Genomic DNA, 20291 nt, shown 5'->3' with positions numbered 1-20291 from the left:
ACAAAACCATATTACAATATGATTCCATTTGAAGGGGAAATACACACATACATCTATAGAAGAAAATGTCTGGAAGGCAGAGCAAATAGCTAACACTCAACTCAGAGTGGGAAGAAAATACAAGCGTTTCCCCCCTCATTTCAATTATTTGTATTTTCTGATTTTCTTAAATGAACCTATGTTATCTGTATAATGCTTTAAATTTCATAAGTGGGAAAAAGATGAGCTAATTGATTACAACAAATAGGAGATTCAACTATTAGGGAAAATCATTCATTTAGATCTTTATTTCATACTATATTCCAGGATGCAGTAAGGAAGGATGAAAGACTTAAATTCAAAGAATTAAAACTGAAAGAAAACAGCGATAAAAATTTATGAGATTCATAAGATTTCAGGGTGCCGCAGGCTTAACTCAGCAAAAAACCAGGAACTAACAGACGATCTCCTAAAGGCAATGGATACATTTTTCTACATTAACCTTTAAAACACTTGAAAGTCAGAAAAACCATAAACAAAACTAAAAGATAAATGTCAAACTAGGAAAAATATTTCAGACAAATACTGTAAACAAAAGATCAAGATCCTTCATCTATGAAGCAATCTAATATGTATTGTCTTACAATACATTGTAATAAGGACAAAGCTAGAACCCCAAAAGAATAATGGACAAAATACACAAACAGGCAATTCACAAGAAGAAATGCCCATAACAATAAAAATGTATTTTAAGGTGCTTACCCTCCCCAGTAATCAAGGACATTTCATCTAGAAACAATAAGATAGAATTTTGCCTATCAAATTAGCCAAGATCACAAACTGTAAAAAATGGAAATTGGATCGGTAGCTTAATTTGAGAATTCAAATAAACACTCTCTCTCTTTGGAGCTATCTTAATCTTTCTCTGATTCTTCAGCCTTTATCACCTTCTGCTCAGAGTCGCTTTGTAATCAGCATGGGTCGATTCAGTTGATTTCACACAACCATTTTTCCCTCTTCTGATTTTTGATCTGCCTGACATTTGCTTGCATTGCAGCCAGGAGACCAGCCACGGGCACAGGGCCAGGAAGATGACCTCATTCTAAGCCAAGTCAAGTCTCAGAGTTCTGTGCTCCTTGTACTGGGAGAGAGATGCACCGGAGCAGGTGGAAGTCAAATCACACGTAAAACAGTGTCATTAATCTCTTCCATGCTGTAGTGAGTACATTACAAAACTGTCTTATATTCAGATTGTTTTCAAGTTGTGTGGGTGTGTATGTGTGTGTGTGTAGTGGGTGTGGTGGGGGAGACACGTGATGCACACGGCAAACCCCTGTGAGCACTTTTATCACTGGCTGACAGCCAGGCTGTAATGAGTGGTACAGCTGATGTGATGAGACCGCTTTCATTGTTAATTAACCTAAAGTGGTGGTTGGGGGAGGAGTGGGAATATTGAGACAAAGGACTAGGACTTTCTGTGATTTAGGTGAGTAGAGCAGACGCCATCGCTGAGAAGAGTTGACGCTGCTCAGATGGAAGCGCCACTTCGTGTGGTAGCACTTTGGCTTCCTCATCAGCTCTTTACCTGTTGATGACGTCACCTTATCCACGCACAGGTGTGTCCCCAGAGTCCACGCTCACTTGCGCATGCTCGTGCTCTCTCTCCCCGCACATCAAATACTATTTCAACAAGGATACATAGATGATAGAGAGATAGAGAGATAGATAAATAGATAGATAGCGAATGTTTAATTAGGCATAGTACATGAAGTATATACTTCCAATGTCTTTAAGTTTTGTCTGTGATCACAAAAGTAACATGTGTTGTTGTTAAAAAAAATTTCAAACCATATCACGTACAGAAGATGAAAATTCTCAACTTACTTTTATCCTTAACCCCATTACTTGCAGTTTGGTGTAAATATTTTCCTAAGAACAGAGTGTCTTAAAAATAATCTTACACAGAATTCATTGTGTGACACTAGCATGTGGCAGTGTCTGTTTTCAATACACAGATAGAGAGGACAGACTACACACAAATGTTCAATGTGCCAGAGGACTGGCTTCACATTCTACAGGTGGACGCAGTTTATTACAAGAGCCCCTGTTGTATGTATTGAGGAGACCAGATGGGAGACTGAACAGAATTCCGAGCTCAGATTATTTTCCCTGGGGACACTGCCTCTTGGCATCCAGGAGGAAAAGACAATAATGCAGCTATTCCGCATCTCAGTCACAGTCGACAGGAAATGGGTGGGCACTGGGCCCGCGGAAGGATGGAGCTTCTGGGAGTATATGGCAGGAGGCCCGGAGAGGCCGTATGGAAGGTCCAGCGGTGGAACTGAACTGCCCTGGTCTTAGAGAGACAAGACGGTTGTGCAGCCAGACTTTTCCTCCGCTTCCCTGACGGATGATGTGTCGGCCATCAGAAAAGCCTTGGCAGTGTGCTGGAGCCCCAGGTTCCAGGCAGGGGGCCTCAGTGCCACCTCTAGCCAGGAAGACAGCTAGAACGATGCACCCAATACAGGGGAGAGATGCTTCTGGTACTGGAGGCAACGGCAGGAGAGAGAGGCTTCTGGTGAGAGCCTCTGAGTGTCGTGGTTTAAGCAGTGACAAGAGACAGAGCTTAGCTACACATCCTGGGGGAATCAAGTCGGGTAACAGTGTGGAGCCCTCCAGCTTCTAGGGGCCACGCCTGAGCTCTGACTCCACTAGCTAGCCCAGAGCACTTAAAGACACCAGGAAATCCCAGTAGGACATCATTCTCTTTTCTTGTTTTGTAATCCTTGAATCACACAAGGCTGTCCAGGTCTCCACCAACAAGAGCTGTTCTTTTTCCTGTCCTCAATTCAATTCAGTCCTTTTTTTTTTTTTGAATGCCTACTGTTTGAAAAGCTACATTTTTTTAGATGTCACAGCAAGAAGAAATGCCTAAATTCAACAATACCTTTAACAAGCACTTATTAACTGCTTGATGTATGCAACGCCCCACGCCAGGCAATGCAGGCCCTGAGAGGAGGAAAGGAGAGATGGGGAGGGCACTTCAAGACAATCTAACACAGCGTTGGTTCAGAAAGCTGCTAGATTTTAATTAATATAAATACGATCAATTTATATATATAATCTTATAAAATGAACAAATGAGCTTCTTTTAAGCCTTAGGGACTATGTGGTAGGTTGTATTATTTAGTTAGTAATTATTTGTTCATATTTGTCTCACAGTTGTGAGATTAGGTTAAGGAAGACTAGGGCTCTGTATTGGGCACACTCTCTTGCTCTCTCATTTTGATCTAGAGCCAGCAAGCGGCCGTACTGTGAGTTGCCCTTTGTAAAGGCCCACGGGACAAGGACCTGATGTCTCTGGACAGTAGCCAGTGAGGCCCTAAGGCTTGCCACCAGGCACAGGAGTGAGCTCGGAAGTGGACTGTCCCAAGTTGAGCCTTCAGTCATCCGCAGCCTGGTCTGACACTTCAACTGCAGTTTTGTGAGGAGTCCTAATGCAGAGGCTCCCAGCTAAGCCACGCCCATGGAAACTGAAGATAATAAGCATTTGTTGTTTTGGGTAATTTTTATACATTAATCAATAATTAGTACACCCATAAACATTTGATTCCTTTAACCACCACTGCCTCAATCTCATTCAGCTTCCATTGAAAAAACAGAACAGATGAGTCATGAATCATGCAGGTTCAATGTCCCATGAGACTTAGGGCTCCTCGGGACCCGGACTCTTCCTCCCAGGCAGCCGTGAGGAGGAGTTTCATGAGAAAAAGCAGGTGCATTCACGGAAGGAATGGCCAGAAGGCTGTCTTATCCTTACAAGGCAATCGTCAACCACTCAGGTATGGTCCTCAACCTCATGAGCTCAGCAACCTGATTTTGTGGCCGAATGAGCACTGACCCTTCTCTTAAGAGTGGGCTCACAAGAGTCAAGCATGTGAGACTGAAGAATAAAATCCCCACGTTTCCATTTACAAATTTAAAAAGAGAATCCTAACTCACATGCCATTGTGAGTACCCTGCTTGCCATGAATCATCTCTTCTCTCTGGTAAGTTTCCTGGGCAGCAATGGAAGATGAATAAGGTTGGCAAGTTGGTGAAAGGAATCAAATGAAACATTCATTATATTAATTATCGATTGCTACATAAAAATTACCCAAACCAATCAGCTTAAAACAACCACTTGAAACTCTGAAGTGCTTCAGAACCTAGAATGCTTACCGCAGGACCTGGCAGCGCTCAACAAACAGGGCCATTGATACCATCCATCATCTGTGCTTAGGCACAAGAAAGGGCGGCACCGAGCCCTGGATGTAGCATGGGACTTGAGATCAGATAAATCTAGGTCCAAATTCCTGTGCTGCCATTTATTGTCTGTACTTTCCACTTCTACTGCAGGGAGGGGAGCAGCACTCTGCTTCGTCAGGGGCATTTGAGAAAGTAAGTGGATGTGCAGCAGAGGTATTTAGACCATCTGGATACAACAAACAAGCCTCAGAGGTAAAAGGCACAGTACTGTGCAGCATATTGCATTGTAACCACCAGCTTGCTGAAATACTATCATTTAACTATTCCAGCTACTTAAAACAAGGATAATTATGTAAAGTGATAAATGTGCTAAATTTTGCTACAATGGCAATCACATCGCAATATACAAATGTATCAAATCACCAGGTTGCACAAGTCAAAAATATTTCAGTAACAATAAATAAATGAAATAAAACTAGATAACATATTGCCACAAAAAGAAAGAAAGAAAGAAAAAGAAATCATCTAGAGAAATCTAAAGATTATAAACAATCATACACTGTTAACAAGGCTGAATGGCAAAAACATTTTAGAACCAGGCGTTATAAACTCACGTCTGCCCGGAAGGCGATGGAAACAGGTGAATCCTCTAGAGGGAAGATAAAACCGGGTTTGAGGGTCATCTAACTCCTTCAGGTCTTCACCGCTTCTGTTTGTGCTGGCTACTTGGTGATCCAGCCATTTGTGCCATGCCCACGTGCTGTGGCCCGCAAACTACTTCAAGCTTCCCTGCCATCAGCCGTCAGGGTTCCTGGCAAACATGGGAAATGATGGGACAGGAGTGTGGGAACGGAGGCTGAGCTGTCCTGCCTTGGAGGATAGAGAGAGTAGTCTGCATGCTTGCGCTGCAGGGGTTTCATCATTTTTGGTATGGCGTAAATCTAGATCTGTGTATTTATTTTAATGTTTGTGTGTTGTAAGGAACCATTATGTTAGTTAAATTTTTTTTTAATGTTGATCATTCTGGTTCAGACACAGAATTACACCAAAGAAAGGCATATGAGACTGCAAGAGATTTACTACACTCACGGGTCCTAGAAGAGGTAAGCCCAGCCCAGGGGGACACACAGGACAGGTGCTAGAGAAATTGAAAAATTTAAATCAGAGTTTTAACTGATTTTTTTAGATTGTGCTTTGAAATATCTCTACTTGTGAGAATTTCTTTCTTTTTAATTGTGGTAAAATATATATAACATAATATTTACCATCCTAGCCATTTTTAAGTGTGCAGTTCAGTAATGCTAAGTATATTCACATTATTTTGCAAGCAATCCTCAGAACTTTTTTACTTTGCGAAACTGAAACTCTAGACCCATAAAACAGCAATCGCATGCCTTCCTCCTCCCCCACAACCTTCTGGAACCCTGTTTCTATGAACTTGGCTAATCTACTACCTCATGAAAGTGGAACTATTCCAGTATTTGTCTTGTGTGACCGGCTTATTTCGCTTAGCACAATGTCTTCAAGGTTCATCCACGTTGTGTGTCAGAACTTCCCTCTGTTGAGTAATATTCCGTTGTCCGTATGTAACCCACTTTGTCTGTCCTTTCGTCTGTCAATGAACATTTGAGTTTGCTTCCACCTTTTGCGTACTGTAAATAATGCTGCTATGAACACGGGTGTACGAATATCTCTTTGAGACCCTGCTTTCAATTCCTTTGGGTATATATGCAGAAGTGAAATTGCTGGACCACACAGTAATTCTATTTTTAATTTTTCGAGGAACTGCCATAATGTTTCCAACAGTGGCTGCATCGTTTTACATGCTGCCAACGGTGCACAAGGTTTCCAGTTTCTCCATATCCTCACCAACACTTGTTATTTGGGTTTTGTGTCTGTTGTTATTTGTTTTTTGAAAGGAGCCATCCTCGGGGGTGTGAGGTGATATTTTACTGCATTTTTTATCTGCATTTCCCTAATGATAAGGGGTGTTGAGCATCTTTTCAGATACTTGTTGGCCATTTGTATATCTTCTTTGGAGAAACGTCTATTCAAGTCCTTGTCCTTTGCACATATTTTGATCAGGGTATCTTCCTTTTTGTTGTAGAATTGTAGAGATTCTTTATATATCCTGGATATTAACTCCTTCTTAGATACATGATTTGCAAAGAGCGGAGGACTCTTTGCTGCCGCACCACCAGGTCGTCCCCAGTAGAGGGGGCTGGAGAGCAATAGGGAATCGAGAGAGGGGAAAAAAGGAACGAGCAGAAGGTGAAGACAGGCAGGAAAATAAGAAAATCAACGCTCCAGCTTGAGAAAACTATTTGTTATATGAACCAGCATGAACAAAGACCTGGGCAGAATATGAGAAATCTAGAGGTTCAAAACTGGTCACCTAGAGCCTTTATCCATTCGATCAGGAGCCAACACGCCCTCTTTCGGTGATGGGCGTGCAGAGAGCCAAGGCTGGGCACTAATTACAGAGTGGCTGCAGTACCAGCCATCCCCCAGAAGCCTGCTGTGAAGTGGAACGTTGGAGTAACAGAGGTAATCAGATCTGGGGATTGCTGGGGATGATACAAACACATCATTCTCCCCAAATTAAAGCACTCTATTCATGTCTAGAGCTTGAAAATTCATTTCTCAGTAAAGGTCAAGAAAAGCAAACACTGCTTAAATTTAATTAGTAAGCCAGCTGTCAGTCACCGGCAGTGACAGAGGCAGGAAGACATTTCGAGGCAGGAAATTGGCTGGAATTAGCAATGACAGGGTCCTTGCATCTTTAATCAGGAACTCTTCTTTCAGAGATATTTGATTCATCACTGAAAGAACGATGCCAAGTTGGCATCTATTTTATTCCCTTATAGATTTATCTCATTCTTTTAAGTAGCAAACCCAGCAAATAAGACCTTAGTTCACTAAGAAGATGGATTTCAGTGGGGCTGATAATCGGATGAATCTGTCACTGATTGTCCACATTCTAAAGGACTGCCCTGGAGCAAAATCAAAGCAGGAGATAAAAATCCAACCGACTGGCTTTTTGTTTTGTTTATAAGATTAGGTGGGGAAGAGGTTACGGTTAGGTGTGAGAGAGGTGGTTCAGGCATCAGGTGAACCAGGTCTATCCCGGAACCCACCACTATTAACTAGGGGCAGCTGGTGGGTTGGGGAATACTTGAACTGTTGATGTCAGTGAATGAAGAACAGGTCTAAATCACCCGCCATCCCCTCCCAGGACCACCACTGCTACTAATTTTTCCTCTGTAACTTTGGAGGATTCCTTAACATCTAGATCTTAAGTTAACCAGTTGCAAAATGGGAATAGGATGCTCAAAAAGGGAGTTAGTAGTGACGGTCTGCAGGTGGTTCTGGGGAATTTTTCTGCGCCTCTGTTTTCTCCGATTTTTTGCCAAAGAAATCTTAAGCATAAAAAATTTAAATATTTGATCTTTATACACCAAGATTTCCCTAAGATTGTTACTGCCTCGCCACTGATGAATATTCTTCTATATTTTTTGATGGCCCTTTACACATGGGGTCATCAGAGGAAGCAATCTCATTGTCTCGAATTGCAGTCAACAATTCCTCCACAGTCTGTGTTGCTCTCCAATAAATTCTAAAGCTTCTCCCAGCAGTAAAAGTAACTGATAATGATACGTTTACTACTTTCATCCAGTTCATATTCTCCAGTCATCATGATGAAACAGAAAGGCTTTTGAGGTTAATGTCTGACAGGGAGTTAATGAGCTATCTAGAAAAGTTCAGGAATATTAGCTAACCTGTCATCAATTCGAGATACTACTTAAAGGGCATGATCAGTTACATTTTCAATAGCTTTTCTTTTTTTTTTTTTTTTCCAGCATAATGATGGCCATGGAGAAGAAATGATGTTTTTAAGTTCGATGGAGTTGGAGAAAAATATTACCTCTAAAAGGAAAACGGTTTTAAATACTCACCCCACACCAAAGAGGGTTTCATTTCTAAGTTCAGTATCTCTTACACACATATCAACACTTAATATAGTAACATTTTATTAATATGCATACAAGGTGTTCATTATTTTCATTTAAAGTTTTTAAACTTTTAATAATTTGGGTGTTATTAATGGTTATGGGTAGAAATATTGGTAAGGTTACTTGTGTTATAGATTTATCTTTCTCTCAGCTGACGCGGACTTGGATTCTGTCGGTTAGAGTGTAAGTCACTTTCTCTTGTAGAATATTCATTGTCTCAAAGTCACAAGATCTAAATGAACTCACTTTGAAAAAAACGCATTTGCTGACACAGCTCTGTATACAGCATGGGCTGAGGATTGTGAGAGAAAAAGAGAACACAGCCCTCACCCTCAAGGACACTGGACCAGCGTGACACCCCTGGGATGACTGCCTTTCTCTGCTGGGGTAGGGCTTTTAGTTCGAAATACTGAAACCCCAGAGTTCTGAATGTTCCTAGTACTGCTTCCTCTTCCCCTCCTTCAGGACACCACAAGCCTCAGGTGCCCGTAGACCAAGCCAAGCTGGAGGCTGCAGTCAGAGTGAATTCTTTCTTTGGGATTTATCCCGTCAATGCCTCGCAGCCCCGTCTACCTCAGTCAAGTCTAAGATCATTCCTCACCCAGTTATCTTATGTGTGTTCAGCGTGTATACAAATCTGACTTGGTTTCTCACTCCTTCTCAACCCCAGAACTTACCCTCTGTAATTCACAGTCATCTCCAAACCCCCCTCAATGCTCACCTCTTTCTGAACATCCCCATGTTCTGGCGGTGCGTGATCCAGCTCCTGCCTCCCTCCACTAAAGGGGGACATCTCCTATCCGTCCTTGCCTCCTCCTGAATGTCATCTAATATTCTGTCCATATTCAAATTTCTCCACTAGTTCTAAAAATATCTTTTATGGCTGTTTTCCCCAAAGAAAGGTCAAATCAAGATTCATGCACTGAATGTGGTGGTTATGATTTTTTTTCTCTTTAAGTCTAGAGTGCCCCCCCATCTTTTCAGAGCATTATCTTTTTGTAAGAGATCAGATAGAATGTTCTACATTGTGTGTTTAGCTGATTATTTTATTGTGGTGTCATTTACCATGTTCCTCCATCCAGTATATTTTCTGTATCCTGGGAGTTAGGTTCAAAGGCTTAATTAGAGTCAGTAAAACATTCTGGTCAAGAACATTTTTCAGGAAGCACGTAAGGTCATGTTGGTGAGTGACACCTATCTCTCCACTGCAAAGTTACGTTTTCTCCTTTGTAAATTACCTTCAGGATGATGATACTTCCCAGGATGTGTGATGGTCCTTGCCTGAATCAGTGGTTACACTGGAGGTTAGAAAATGGTGATTTCCTAGTTTTCCCATTCCTCCTCCATTCATTAGCTGGCATTCTGTTATAAAGAAGAGATTGTCCTCATCCACTGGGAATGAAATACAGTTCCTCCCCAAAGGCAGGATAAATATTCCATTTAATTTCCAGAGTAGGAAGTTAGTGAGAATGAGTTTTTTCCCTTCCTTTACTTTGTGAAAAATATTTATTATTAATAGTAGTAACAGTAGTATCGCTGTGTACTCATAAAGTTGTATTTATTTCATGTTTCACTATGAATTAGTCACTAGTGTTTTGTTTCACTTCTAACTGCAGTAGTTTAAAGCTAAATAAATGTCGGTGCACTGGGGTCTGAAGATCTGCAAGAATTTTTTTCCTTTAAGAAATCCTTACGTATATTTGAGCTTAGAAAGCATTGAAATAGCGTCTGTATAACAATAAACTTTGAGACTTATCACAAGACAAAATGCCAAGAAGTTCACGGTAAAGCATTGCATCAGACATTTTAGAAGACAAACCGTAACTTTTCAACATTTCTACCTCAGTCTGCCTCCTTCGTTACTTCCGACTTTTGGAGAAAACAGGAAAGGAAAAGATCATAACAATTAGCGACTAAAATTCCTTTAATTAAATGAAGACTGTAATGTTGATTACATACCTTAATCAGAATGTACACTTTAGGGTAATAAGTTTTTTTTTTTTTTCTTTTTGCTGGAGGCAGCAGACCTCAATTCTAGCTAGCTTAAGGGAAATTAAAAAGAAAAATTCCGTGTAGTTCAATCAAAGATCTGGGGACCCGCTCTCCAGATGGCCACAGTGTCCCAGTACCCCAGCTCCAACTCCTCCTCTCTGTCCTCATCCAGCACAAATCCCCTGGGAGGAGCAGCTAATGGACCGGGCAGGGTCTGGGCTCACACTGCATCAGTGGCTGAGGTCAGAGGCAGGATCACGGAGCTGGGATGTGGCCCCCGGAGCCACTCCTGGGCATGTTCTCAGAGACAGTGGGTCATCACCAGTGGGCAGCTCCACTAAGGAAATGTCAAACATTCTTTAACAATGAACTGAGGGTGGCTGTCATTGGTGTGATAGTGTGTGGAGTGAAGATGTGGGAACTTCATTAACTTTACACTGTCATTCTGTTACGGCCAATAGCTCTTTTGTTAAAACCAAACCTCTCAGGTGACTGCCTGCGATCTTTCTGGTTTAGGGGGACTCTAGATAGGCTGCCAGTTTGGAAGAAAAAAGTTTGGGGGAACAAACATGTCTCTTTGATTAGGGAAGATGTACATAAATACCCAGACTGCTAATTCCAGACTTTTATTTATTTCACAGACTCGTAAACCTGCTAAGTCTTAAAAGGGTCACCTTTTTATCAGGTGACATGGTTACTATTAGGCAGAGATGATTTATGCCATCTTGAGATGTCAACCATTAATCAGAAATAACAAGTGTTATATCCAGGAAGAAAACAGGCAGATTGATCTGTGGCTATTAATTAGACACACCAAGCAACACGATTTTCTCTCCTGTCAGTTAGCACTTAGACAGCACTATCAAAGGCAGGCAAACTTCTCCGGCAAGTAATCAAGGGTGCTGGACAGTTTGCTTAATCTCAGTTTTGGAAGAACAAATTTCTCTTTCAAAAAAGAAGAGATCAGGGTAGGTATAGCTCAGTATTTAGCAGATTCTGGATAAATTCTGAAAGTAGAACCATCGAGATTTTGCGGCGTGTGGGAGAAAGTGGAAGGTCAAGCATATCAAGTTGTGTCGACTGATCAGGAGAGGACGGTTTGCGGGGAGTGAGGAGGGCAATTAGAATTCAGTACTGAACGTGTGAAGTTTGAGATGTCTATCACACACTTAAGTAGAGATGCCAAGGGGACAACTGGGTGGGTCTGGAACTTAGGGAAGAGCTCAGGGCTTGAGATACAAATTTAGGAGTTATCTGCACATATTAAAAAGCCACAAGATTGCATAAAATCACCAAACAAAGCAATGTAAATAGGAACATGAAGACCAAGGACTCTGCTTCAAGGTACTCTTAACATTAAGAACTCATGGACAAATGAAACATCCAGCAGTGGATACTGGGAGTCAAGGAGAGAAAACTCAAGGTGTTCTAACTTCCTAGCAGTCAAGTCAAGGAAGTGTTTCAAGGAGGCAGGAGTGACATATTATTTCAAATGTTGCAGAAAGGTCAAGAAGAATGAGAGCTGAGAACTGATCACAGGATTTAGCACAGTGATCACTGATGCCCTTGATCAACGCAGTTTCAGTGGAGAGGTGGTAAGGAAAGCTGGATTTCAATGAGTTTCCAAGGAGGAGAGGCACTGGTGACAGCAAGGATAGATAACACTCTAGACGAATTTTGCTGTTAAGGGGAGAAGAGAAGTGAGAGTAGTAACGCTGTGGGGAAAAGTGAAGTCGAGGGAAGATACTCATTTGTTCTTTAGGATGGAAGAAATATTCTTTATATAGTGATGGGAATGGTTCAGTATTTGGGCAGAAACGGATGAGGCGGGATCCAAAGGGAAGAATTACCAGTATGATACCCATAAGCACGGAAGAGGTGACTGAGTCTCAGGGGTTGGCTTTAAATAGGAACACAGGCAATTCAACTGTTCTATCAGGAAAGACAACAGACAATACGGGAGTAGCTGGGAGATGGGTAGACACAGGTGCAAGTCTGTGCAAGTTCTCAGAACTTCAATTATCTCCACGAAGTAGGAAGGCAAATGCAATCTCAGTTCTCGGGCTTGTAACCATTCTGTAGCAACCAACAATGTCGGCTACTTTCTCTTTTAACACTCGCTCTACTTTTAGCGTCTGCAACACAGCAGGCCCCTGGCACCCCTCTTCTCCCTCTAACTCCTTTAAAGAGTCTTCTTTCTACTTCTACTCCTTAAATGGTTACACCCCAGATCTCGTCCTCATCTCTCCTCTCCCTATCTATCACTCGCCCCTTTAGTGACTGTAGACATTACTAGTGTTCATTCACTGTGTCTGGTTCTCATCTTTTCTGGGCTACAAAACTGTACTTCCCGGGTCCTTTTCAATGGGAGAGGCCATGTGACTACTTCTGGCCAATGGGCTGTGAGTATGAGTGTCACTTCCAGCCTGAAGCATTTAAGTTTCAGGGTACAACCCTCCACTTTCTCTATTTCTCTTGCAGTCAGGATTATTAAGTTCTCACATCCCAGTGGTGCAACCATGATACGAGATTTCTGAGCTTCTGAAAGCCTGGAATGCTGAATTGCCACCTGGAAGACAGCGCCCTAGTCACCTAACAGAAAATCTTGGGAGAAGGAAACTTCCCCTGTGTCAGAACACAGAGATTTTGGAGTTTACCCTCCCTGACCCATAACTAGCCTAATCGAATGGCACAGTGATCTAATTGAGTGCTTCTCAAAATTTTGAGGCTTAGGACTTCTTTAACTCTTAAAAATTTTTGATGACCCCAAAGAGCTTTTGTTTATGAGGGTCAGATCTAAATATATGTACCATTTTGGAAATTACAATTGAGAAATTTTAAATATTTATTTGCTAATGCATTTTAAAATAATAAACCTACTACATATTAACATAGATAATGTATTTTATAAAAAATAATTAATTGAATAATATGAGTGGCATTGTTTCACATTTTTGTAGATTTCTTTAATGCCTCGCTTAATAGAAGACAGCTGAATTCTCGTATCTGCTCTCAGATGTCATTTGCTTGAAGTATATAGAGAAAATTAGGCCTTACCCAGATATGTAGTTGGAAAAGGAAGGAGTATTTTAATAGGCTTTTCAGATAATTGTGAATATTATTTTTGATATATCACCAAAAATAGATAGCAGCTTCTGAAAGGTTAGGTGCAACGTGTAATCTGAAACCACATTAATGAATTTAACAGACTCTGAATCACCAAGTTTCATTGGTCTATCTTACGCTTTGAATAAATCTTTAACCCATGCCTGACTTTATAACATACATTGGTCATTTGGAAAATGCCAACTTGCTCAGTTTTGTAGATCTTCCAAATGTTGATACATTTCATTGTATTATATCAACAGTAGCATCAGTTTTAAAAGTTTTGGGAAGCTCTCAGTGACAGATACCAGTTTTCCAAAACTCTAATTTAAAAAATACTTTATTTATTTACTTATTGTATCATTTAATTATCTTATTTTGGCAGGTGGAGGGTAATTGAGTTTGTTTATTTTTAGAGGAGGTACTGGGGGTTGAACCCAGGACCTTATGCATGCTAAGCATGCCCTCTACCACTTGAGCTACACCCTCAACCCCAAAATTCTAATTTCTGTTTGAAAGCTCAGTTTTTACAATTACAACATATACTGTTGGTTGTTTTTCTTGGGGAAAAAAAACAATACAGGCTTAGTTCATTTTGGAGGAATACTCAAGGTTGTCACATACCGTCACATACTCAAGTTTGAAATAACCACAGTAGGTCTGCCAGTCATTCCTTCGAGTAAAAACTGTGTTGCATGAAGAAATCTACTAGTTCAGCTTGCAGCTGAATCAGAAGAGGCTCTTCCTCAAGACTGAGATTGTATGTCAATACGCAGCAAGACAGGACATTTACAGCACGCTCCAGCTTCCCCTTCTTAGACTGTTTCCTTTCTACCCATTTCGTTCTTTGCGTTCCTGCCTCATTGCCTGCGAGCTCTTTGACTGTAGACCCCAGGTCCTTTTCTTTCTTGTTTTCTCACCGTTACTGAATGAAGAAATAGCCTATCTTCCCAAACAGACTGAAAGCACATAGAAAACAGAAACTCCATCTTATTCTTCTTTGACTCACCAGCACCTCACACAGGGTCTTGGGCGCAAGACAGCACAACTGTGGTTGTTTATGATAACGGAGTTTATTATGTACATTGTATCAGGCTGGCCAGTAATGAACTCAGCAATCATTACTCTTTATCATTTTCTTTCAATACCTATTATAGAGGAACAGCTTCGTAAGTTAGGTTTGCAGATTGGCAGGAAGAACCCCCCCCCCACCACCGCACACACACACTTATAGATTCCTGCTCAAGAAGGCGAACGGAATGGGAACGAGGTGGTCTCCCAGAGCAGGGCTGAATGTAGCACCTCGTGTGTGGTTTCTCCCTCCACGGGGTGTGTTGGTGACTCTGAGCTCTGCACAGATTAACCAGAAGAAATCCACTATCCATTTATTTAGTCTCAGCTTTAGATCACCACTCTGGAAAAATTATGCTCATAAACTATTCGCTTTGATTACAACGAATGTTCACAACCACTAGGACTGTCCAGTTCTAGAAACTCACAGAGTCAACAAGGCTGTCCTCGACGTGGGGGAAAAGCAGAATCAGTGCCCACGCGTCACCAAAACATCCTCACGTCTCCAGCCTCCCAAGGTCCCTGAAAACCCACTTCCCCTCCAAGTCAACAAAAATATTTGCTTTTAGAATTAAACATGTAGGTGAAAAATTGATCATTTTTAGCTTGATGGAAGAGACTGAGATAGAGTTTAAATTCCACAAATACCAGGATAAGGAGAGTTGGCTCTTCTCCACTGGTCAGGACAGCAATCAAAGAATCAAGTTTCGGTTAACATTGCTTCTGAGCCCACAATCTCACGAGTTTTCCCTCTATTTTGAAAATCACAGATTTAAACACAGTCCAGTTACAAGTGGCAAATTTTCATTACAATTAAGTTACATATTTATACATTGGTTATACTCAAAAGTGACTTCAGGACGATTATGAAGGCGCAGCAAACTCTCCTTAAAAAACAGCTACCGTGTGCTATCACATTCCTCTACTTCCAAGAAGAACGTATTGATATTGAATGCTGCTTTTTCTTTCTGAAAGACAATTCTCACCTTTTGTATTCTTTTTTTTTTATAACAGCCTTATTGAGATACATAATCCACATACCATAAAACCTACGCTGAGAAAGTGTACAGTTCAGTGGGGTTTAGCTTACTGACAGTTTTGTGACCATCGCCACTAATTTAGAATATTTTTTATCAATTTATAAAGAAATTATCTATTAGTAGTCACCTTCTATCCCCTCCACTCCCCCAGACCCTGGCAACCACCAATCTAATTTCTGTCTCAATGGATTTGTTAATTTGGGGTATTTTATATAAATGAGCTGATTCAACACATGGCCTTTCGTATCTGGTTTCTTTCACTTAGCGTAATGTTTCCAGGGTTTTTCCACACTGCGATATGTTTCAAGACTTTAGTTCTTTTTCTATGGCTGAAAACTATTCCCTTATAGAGACAGACCATGTTTTGTTTATCCATTCATCAGCTGATGGACATTTAGGGTGTTTCTACCTTTGACTATTGTGAAGAATGCTTCTGAGGACATTGTGTCTGAGGTTTTTTGGTGAACACACATCTTTTAATTCCTTTGGGATACATCTATGAGTAGGTCAAGGAACACTTTAAAGATTAAATTAGTGCAGGAATGAGGATAAGTTTAAAGAATTTTTTTCACAGGTTTGTCAAGCCCCCAAGATAAAAGGGCCTTAGGAGAAGAAAATTAGTTCCTAAATAACAAGAGACTAAGTCAGAATAATAGATAATAATGGTCTAGAGAAATATTTATCTTCTCCTTGCTGTAGTGTAAGTAAATTTTAATTTTATGCAATTACCTGAAAACATTTAAAAACACTAAGAAAACAATTATAAATCTGTCTTCCTCTTTTAAGATATAAATTTTTAGGTTCTCTTAGAATAAAAGGTATCAGTGTTCAACAAGGAAGCTTCTTGGTTCAGTGAATTATGATTTCAGTACTAAACCTGCTTCTCTGTATACACATCCCCAACTGTTTAATTTAAAGATTCTAAACTGTATTTCAAAGATCCTAAGTCACCGAAAATGAAAAGTATTACATGCTCTATGGTATTTTAAGAATAGAGATACACTTCATAAATGTGAAAGGGTCTCTTCTTGAAATAAGAGGCCAGAATCTTGAGTGCTGGCAGACAACTTACTAGTTTCATCTGACTATAAAAGAATGAATGCCATTTGAGAAAATTATCGTCAAAAATAATTTCTATATTCTTAATGTAAAGACAGCATATTGAGAGTTAAAATAACCAGGCGGGCCTTCAGTATGAAAAAGAAATGGCCAAATTCCTTGAGTTTTTCTACCTTTCAACTCAGATGCACAGTAAATCACAGACTTGAGCATTCCCTGCAGGTTGGACATTTCTATAGTCTAGCTGAATCTATTTTCAGTATCCATTTGATAATTTTCCCAAGTTTCAAAGAATCAAAGTAGTAAATGAAATGGCAAAGCTCACATCCAGGGTACTAGAAAAAATAATTGCCATTATATGATGGCTGTTATTTCTTCCAGCCTGCTTCTGCTTGAAGAATTACTTCAGCAGGAATGAACGAAGGACGCTTTCCCACCAGTTACGTCATTTGCCTGGTTACACCTGCACAGCATTCTACTCAAAGACAGAATCTTTGGGAAAAAGGCCAAAGTTTTGTGCAACCCATAGCTTTTACTTTTTATTACCGACACACAAAGTACATGAAAAATATCAATTATTTCTCTTTAATTCTCTGGCTGCTTACTATTTCTAGGTGCTTTAAATAGGAATGAAAAAGCAAAATAACATAGCAAATTCCATCCACTACACTGCAGGTTGACATTTCCATGTTTCATTTACAGAGAATCAATAGTAGAGTCATATCTATAAAAAGAAAGAAAATAATTATTGCTTAAGTGTTTCCTTAGTTCCTGCATTATTTTTCCATACGGGAAGAGTAAATATGAGCCATATATTATCTCAGAGAAGAGTTACTTTTTTCTTTTCATAAACTTTTGTGCTTCTTTCAAAAGCTCTTCCATGTCTTCCTTCTCCAGGTCTTCCTTTCCTGGCTCCCAGTCGGAATCTTCATCTGTTGGCTCGTATTCCTCTTCCTCATCATCTAGAAAACTGTCATCCAGGGGGTACTCACTGGGTTGCCCAACGTTATCGTCTTCATCTGAAATGCTTCTCACTGAAACACAGGTGTCCAGTACACAGACCATCAAGCCCCACTCAACCCAGGATCAGAAACACCTAACTGTAAATTATCTTTCTCCGCCAAGAAGAACTAATTGTACTTAATACATAGCTAACCACTACAAATTTCTAGAAAGGGGGCTAAAATTATCATCTGCCAAAATTCTAACCTTTTTTTTTTTTAAACATTTGCTTAATCCTAACTGTTCCTACCACGAGGCTCCCGGGACTAAAAGGTCCTCTGAGATTCATAATAATGGCTCTTTAATAATATCACAATCATATTCTTCCCAAGGGGCAGGATGTATTTCTGTCCCAGTTCTTCACCGTCCCTCCTTGTGATGTGATCCTTGTTACCTACCCCACTGATACTAGACTTGGCCAAAGAAAAGTGAGTGGAAGTAGTGAGTGCTACTTCCACGGAGATGCTTAAAGAGCCTTTCTGTGGTTCTACTCCTGCCACTTCCCCTCCGCCACGAGAACAGCGTGTCCCAGATGGTGCTGCTCCTCTAGCCTGGATTTCAGGATGAGGAAACACATGGGGCAGGGCCACAGCCACATGCGTGTAACATGAAGGAGAAATACATCCATTTCTTGTAAAGCGCTAAAATTTGGGTATTGTTTGTTATTGCAGCAAACCTAACACAATCGGACTGACACATCAGGGTTGTGATCAAATGAGGAGATACTGGTTTACATACTTTGGGAAGTTTTATAGCTCTTACAGTTCATGCTTCAATAAGACGAGGATTACTATGATAACAGCCATTAGAATTTATGGATTTCTAAATAATATTATAATACTAGAATTCTGTTGCAAAATTCATGTCTTCCTTCATCCCACTCTCTTTTATTTTCTTTCCACAGCGAGCAACAGAGATGGTTTAAAATAAGGCCAAGAGAGACTCAAGGATGATGTGGGGCACTTGTTAACTCAAGGAGGAAGATTCTATCTGGAAATCTTCTGAGTGGCAGAGGACAACCCCTATGATGAACAGCAAATTATGGGTTAAAAATGTCTGTAATTTTTGTATATACTTTAGCTAACTTCTTTCTAAAATGTTCATATGTAATGGATAGGTATGATTTAGATGACAGTCCAGAAATGTGATGTGAAAAAAATGAGAATGATGACAAAGGAAGTAATTTATCCGTCCTCTTACCTCCCACAGCCCAGACATTTATATTTTCCTTAATATCACTACTCACTCCAAGAGCATTTGAGTAGCTCGTAACAGTAATAATGAGATAATTAAAAATACAAATAAAAGCAGAAAGTAACAAAAAGAGCAGCACACAACCCCAATTTTTAACAGAATTAGTATAAACCAAGCATCAGATTTCTCCCTGAGTTTCTTGGAGGCCAAGACTAAAAAGGCTGAGTAGTAATTTGCACAATTCTCATTAGCATAAGCAGCATACCAGTTCCTAAAGGGAAGCTTGGCACTGTATTTACTTGGATACATGTCTCATCTCCTGTATCTTGAGGGCATGGTTTACGTCCAGTTAATCTCGATTCCCCATATAACTTTTATGATAGAATACATTTAAAAATCATTTAGAGGACAGTTTGTTGACGGAGAAGGGAACGAGCAGGAAAGAACATCAGGATTTCTGTTCCCGTCCATTTTGCTCTTGGAAGTGTCTCACATATACAGCCAATGGCATCTCAATAGAGCTTCCTTTCAGATTCAGAAATTATCTTAGCACATTTATAAGAAATGCATATATATATATATAAAGCTGAAGCAACTACAGGTTCTCCTACTCTATTCCTTCTCCATCTCCTTTGCTGAATCTTTCTCATCCTCCTAACCTCTAAATTTCGGACTGCCCAAATTTCAGGCTGGGACCTCTTCTCTAATATATTCCTTCGATGAGTCCATCTAGTCTTATATCCTAAATTCCCAAATTTGTATCATACGCTCTGACCATTGCCTAAATTTCACACTCATTGTATTTTACTGTCTGTATATTATCTCTGCTTGGATGACTGACAGGCATCTGAAGCGTAACATTCCTGTAACACCGTTCTTGAGGTGCTTCACCCAGATCTGGTCATTGTCTCATGAATATATGACTCCTCTAGCCTTCCAAGCTTCTAGTTGTTTTGGCAAGAAACCTTGGAGTCATCCTTGAACATCCCCCACTGGAAACCTATTATTTAATATGTCAAGAGGTCCTACTGGCTCCACCATCAACATATAGCCACCACTTCTCACCACATCCACTCCAGTAACCCTAGTCCCAGCCCCATCGTCTTCTTCCTGGTCTATTCTAGTATCTTCCTAACTGGGTTCCCTGCTTCCACTCTTTGTCCGTCCTACACAAAGAAGCCAGAAAACTTTCCAATAGCTTTTCGTCTCCGTCTGATTAAGATCTGGAGGCCTTCCTTGTAGCTCTTGGCCTCTAAGACCCCACACAGCCGGCTCACTGCTAGCTCTTCTGACCTCATCTGCCACTCTTCACTTCCACTGTTCCACTTCTACCCTCTCTTTGCTGCTCCTTGAGTAGTCCAAGCAGGGTCATCTCCAGGGCTTTAGGAGCACCATTCCCACCGGCTGGTATGCTCTTCCCTCACAGACTCACCAGGCTTGCTCTCTCCTTCAGCCTTCTGCTCTAATGTCAAATTATCAGAGTCCTTCCTTTACTGTCCTAGCTGGAATGGCACCAGCCTCCCACCCCCCAGACACACCCTCGCCATGCTATCCTCCCACACAGCTTTATTTTCCTTCTTAGCAGTCA

The 20291-nt window shown here is 40.6% G+C and overlaps 1 protein-coding gene across 5 annotated transcripts in view; it reads right to left on the bottom strand.

The window, feature by feature from the left end:
* Positions 1-257: 257 nt before the first annotated feature.
* Positions 258-20291, bottom strand: part of APLF (aprataxin and PNKP like factor) — an 83154-nt gene continuing 63120 nt past the window's right edge. For 2 of the 5 annotated variants that reach the window (XM_045523204.2, XM_074341256.1), the window contains one exon: positions 14392-17541. In XM_045523204.2, coding sequence (XP_045379160.2) covers positions 17339-17541 — 203 coding nt within the window. In that variant the 3' untranslated portion in view covers positions 14392-17338. Of the gene's footprint in view, positions 5039-9478; positions 9603-14391; positions 17542-20291 lie in introns of those variants that run through there. The other 3 variants (XR_012499000.1, XM_074341257.1, XM_074341259.1) reach the window with 3 other exon arrangements.

Source organism: Camelus bactrianus, chromosome 15 (assembly GCF_048773025.1).
Source record: "Camelus bactrianus isolate YW-2024 breed Bactrian camel chromosome 15, ASM4877302v1, whole genome shotgun sequence".
Lineage (NCBI taxonomy): Eukaryota > Metazoa > Chordata > Mammalia > Artiodactyla > Camelidae > Camelus > Camelus bactrianus.
The sequence above is the reverse complement of the archived record's forward strand: the minus strand, read 5'-3'. Positions and strand labels throughout refer to the sequence as shown.